Source organism: Phocoena phocoena, chromosome 5, assembly GCF_963924675.1.
Source record: "Phocoena phocoena chromosome 5, mPhoPho1.1, whole genome shotgun sequence".
Classification (NCBI taxonomy): Eukaryota; Metazoa; Chordata; class Mammalia; order Artiodactyla; family Phocoenidae; genus Phocoena; species Phocoena phocoena.
The window spans coordinates 6,932,210-6,936,392 of NC_089223.1; the positions used below are offsets into that span (position 1 = coordinate 6,932,210).

At 38.1% G+C, this 4,183-nt stretch overlaps 1 protein-coding gene across 1 annotated transcript; it reads left to right on the forward strand.

Moving 5' to 3' along the window:
• Positions 1 to 2,169: 2,169 nt before the first annotated feature.
• Positions 2,170 to 3,525, forward strand: APELA (apelin receptor early endogenous ligand). The gene is made up of 2 exons (XM_065878327.1): positions 2,170 to 2,245; positions 3,437 to 3,525. Exons 1-2 carry the CDS (start codon positions 2,170 to 2,172, stop codon positions 3,523 to 3,525), a joined length of 165 nt encoding a protein of 54 aa, XP_065734399.1.
• Positions 3,526 to 4,183: the final 658 nt, after the last annotated feature.

A 4,183-nucleotide genomic window follows, 5' to 3' on the forward strand; every position in this document is an offset into this window, starting at 1 on the left:
ACTGCGTGGACAGCCACTCTCATCTTTACAGTCTAGTGCTCTGCCACTAAGATTTCCCCAGGCCAGCTTGCTCAATGCTAACTCGAGTGATTTACCACCACTCTTGATCCATGACCCGCAGAAATGCCAGCTCACTGGTCACTGTCCAATGTCTAGCATTTCAGTTCTCCCGTCAGCTTTATACACTATATTATTGGACTCCGAAAACCAACTGCTTAATTGTCATCGTCAACTTCTTCTTAAGTTATATCTGGAAAGAACAATTTAAAATATATGTAAATAAATAACGCCTTAACTTTCATAAATTTGTAATACATTTATGTAATGTATTTGTAATACATTATCTTGCTAAAAGATAATGTATAATGATAATACATTATCTTGCTTTCTAACTCTTTCAGGTGGAAAACCAGGTAGTTTACTTACATGACTTAAATACAACACTTTGCTGTATCCTGACTGGTGGGAACACCTTCCACAGTACTTGCTTATGTTAGCCTTATTCTAGGAGTTCATTGTTGGTCAGCTGGTAATGAAATACACAAATTTGAATCAGTTACGCAGTTTGTGGTAGTCACTATCTTATCCACAAAGAAGGCTGACCATAGTAATACCTTTGAATAGACCTAAGACTTGGACTGAAGTCATATTGTCAAAATCTGTATTGGTCTCCTGTTGGTTTGCTCGATTTAACACTCGGTTTTGTCAGCTTGCAGTCGGTTTTCCAGGGTGCTGTACTGAGAAGCTTACAGGGGGAGTAAAATCTGAACATTACCTTTGCTATTCGTGAGGCACTTTTATATCATGAGTCCATACTCTTGCATTCAACTGATGTTACGGAATGATGTATAAATGCAGCAGGGCTGCATAGTGCCCTTTAACTCCCAGATGGGCAAATATTCTCAGGATTTTAAGAAAATGATTTTAAGAATTGCTGTATGCTCTTGCCTGTTATAAAGTTCATGGATAAGCAGGCAGGCAGGGATTCTTACTGACTGATGTCTAAGATAAGCAAATTATGCATTAATTTCAAACCTTAGGAAGCCCAAGGTTGTGTACCAACTACCTGAATCTAGAAAAGTGAAATGCAACAAACTTCCTGCCAATTCACAAGTCGCAGATGCTTTAGATTTGGTATTTGGGATCTACCTGAATTTGACCGTGTCTACACTATCATTTCCACTTACGTTATAGTTAAGTACAGTCATTTTCATTTGTAACAGCTACATGTGACAGGCAAGGAAACACTTAAAACCACAAGCGATCTTGGAGCATGTGTGTAAAAGATGACATGAGACTGCTTTTGTCTTCTGAGCTCATTCCTAATTTCTGTGTCCGAAGTATATCAGCCGCCATATATGTCTTTTAACAGAACCCAGATTTCGTGAATTTGTGGCTTGCCTGAACTTACTTTTTTAAAATCCTGGATGCGCTGCAGATGAAAATGATCTCTGTTACTTTAGAAATTGCACTTTACAAAATAAAAAAGATGAACATTTTTCAGATTAATTTCAGAACATTCTAAATCCCAGGAATGTTTATTGATGTAAACCCACATAGATTAAGAAATTTAGAGATTTGGGGCAAACAGGCACCACTTTGCAGTAGGTTTGGAAAAGAGAAAGCATTTCAGCACGTGTTCCGCCACAAAGCATTTGGCAGTCTAAGTTAGAGCTTCAGATTTCCTTCTGAAAGGGACGAGAGACTTCCTGTCATTCCTCTGGGTTTCTGCATGTGACACCGATGTGCACAATGCAAAGTGTAAACAGATGTAAATGGTGAGGGAGGGAGCCCGGCCAGTGTGTGGTTCTACACACTCTCCACACCCTGCTCTGGGCGCAGTCCGCCTCTCCTAGGAGTCGGCGGCGGACATTTCCACCCAAGTCACAGGACGCTTGACTGGTTTATTTCACCAATATTTACTTATGGAAATCAAGGGGCGTGGCCGGGGCGGGAGGAGGGGTCTGGGGCCGAGGGGCTCCGACCGCAAAACAGCACCACCAGTAACCTTATCTGCAGGGAGCATTAACCTTTCTGGAAAACGCAGCTGGCTGTGCTCTGAGGTTTGTCCTCAGAATGTGAAGAGCGCCACACACATACCGCAGAGACTGTTCAAAGACTGTTGGGTTTACCTTGCGAGCTTTTGCTCCACCGCAGTGTGGCAGAAAAATGAGATTGCAACAATTCTTTTTTCTGTTTCTTGTTTTTATGATGAGTCTTCTACTTACCCCCGGACAGAGACCAGGTAGGACTTGGATGGATTTGTACCGAGTGACTTGTTTTCGTGCCTGTTTGTGTGAATGGGCCTCTGAGCATGACTGTGTCTCTGTCGGAAATCGCGTAGGTGTGCTTGGGGGTGAGTGTGTAGGATTTCAGAAGTATGTTATCTGTCCCGTTAGGTCTGTTATTTGGCTATTTAAAAAATAGCTGGATTTTAGAATGATGATAAATATCTGACCACTATTTTTCTAAATTCGAAGAAAATTGATTCCAAAGCTATCATAGATATGGTGTCCTTATAAGTAAAAAGAGAGCTGTTATTTCTAGATACATAGTTAGATGTGTCACTTTAAAAAGTGCCGTTTTAGCATTATTGTGCTTACAGAGCCAAAAAAAGTCAAAAATATGTGTGGTCAAGATAAATAATATTAATTTACTTGACACATTTTTCAAGGATTATATCAGTCATGTTGTTCTTAACTAACAGGGATTTAGTAAACAAAGTTATTTTAAAGTGCTTTTACTTCAGAACCAAACATCTAAGATTTCAAAGCGCTGCCAAGTAAAAAAGAAAAAAAAATTAGAACGTTTTCTAAGGAAAAAGCCAACCCAAATTTAAATAGAAAGGTGACACCATTTATATCTAAATGTGTTAGATTATTCACTTGATAATATACTTCTCCATTTACAACAGAAAATGGTGCATAACTGGTTAAACATTCAGTCTCTGCCTTTTAGCTAGAAGTTTGATCACTGAGACTATTTCAAATGACGTTTCCAGGTCTGACCTCTTTACATAAATAAGAAAAAAGTTTCAAGTTCGCAATTCAGAAAGCAGCTGATCCCTTCTTACTGTTTATAGCAGTTGCTATTCAAATTGTTTCTCCTCTCAAAATACAGAGCAACTTGGACAATAGTCTTGTAAAATATTTGTGATTAATTCACTACGTAAACTAAGAAGTCTAGAAACATTTAGAAAGAAGTCATGTAGGAGAAGAATTTTACTATTAAATCCCACCATCAACAATGAACTGTTAGGAATACCCGTCCTGAATTTGCATCCCATTAATTTTTTATATCACAATCACATCCGAACAGAGAGCAAATAATCACAGTATAATTTGGATCGAAAGTATTCCCTCACAGTCTACAGATTAAACAACAACTAATTTTCTGTAAACGCCCCTGATATTTTCCTCTTTTTTTTTTTTTTCAGCTAATTTGGCAATGAGAAGAAAATTACACAGGTACAACTGCCTTCAGAGGAGATGTATGCCTCTCCATTCACGAGTGCCCTTCCCCTGAGGTATTTCTGATGGAAAGAGTTTTACTACATTTAGGCGATGTTCCAGATTAGAGATACCTGACAATGCTTAAATGGCTTTAGAGTGATGTCAGTTTAAGGAATGCATACTAATGGTTTGCATACTAACAGTGAAATGAAATGATGTTTGGGAATGGCTTTAATCATTTAATGGGATAGAGGAGGAAAATGTAGGAAAATCTTGATAATTGTTGAACCTGAGTGATAGTTATATGGGGATTAATACCATTGTGTGTGTTTGAAATTTTTCATAATTAAAAACATCAGGCACGAGGAGAATGTAATTAATTATAAAGGTATCTTTAAACATGTGTTCTGAAAATCTCTGACTAGCTCTCTATGTGGTCCAGAACAAGCACGTTTCCCATTCACACCACTCTATGCTTGAAAGCATTCGCACACATTTGCCCAACACCACCAAATGGATGATCTATTAGCCTCAACACTTAGTAATTTATTTTTCCTGAAAATATTTCTTTTCACATATAAAATCAACTTAATATTAATGACAGGGCAGCTTTCCAGCTTCACTAATAGAATTGGTCATGATGGTTGCATCTTTAAGGATAAATTCTGAATGGAATTTTGTTCCTGATTTTACACTACCACCATCACCAGTAATACTGCTTGAATCAGTTA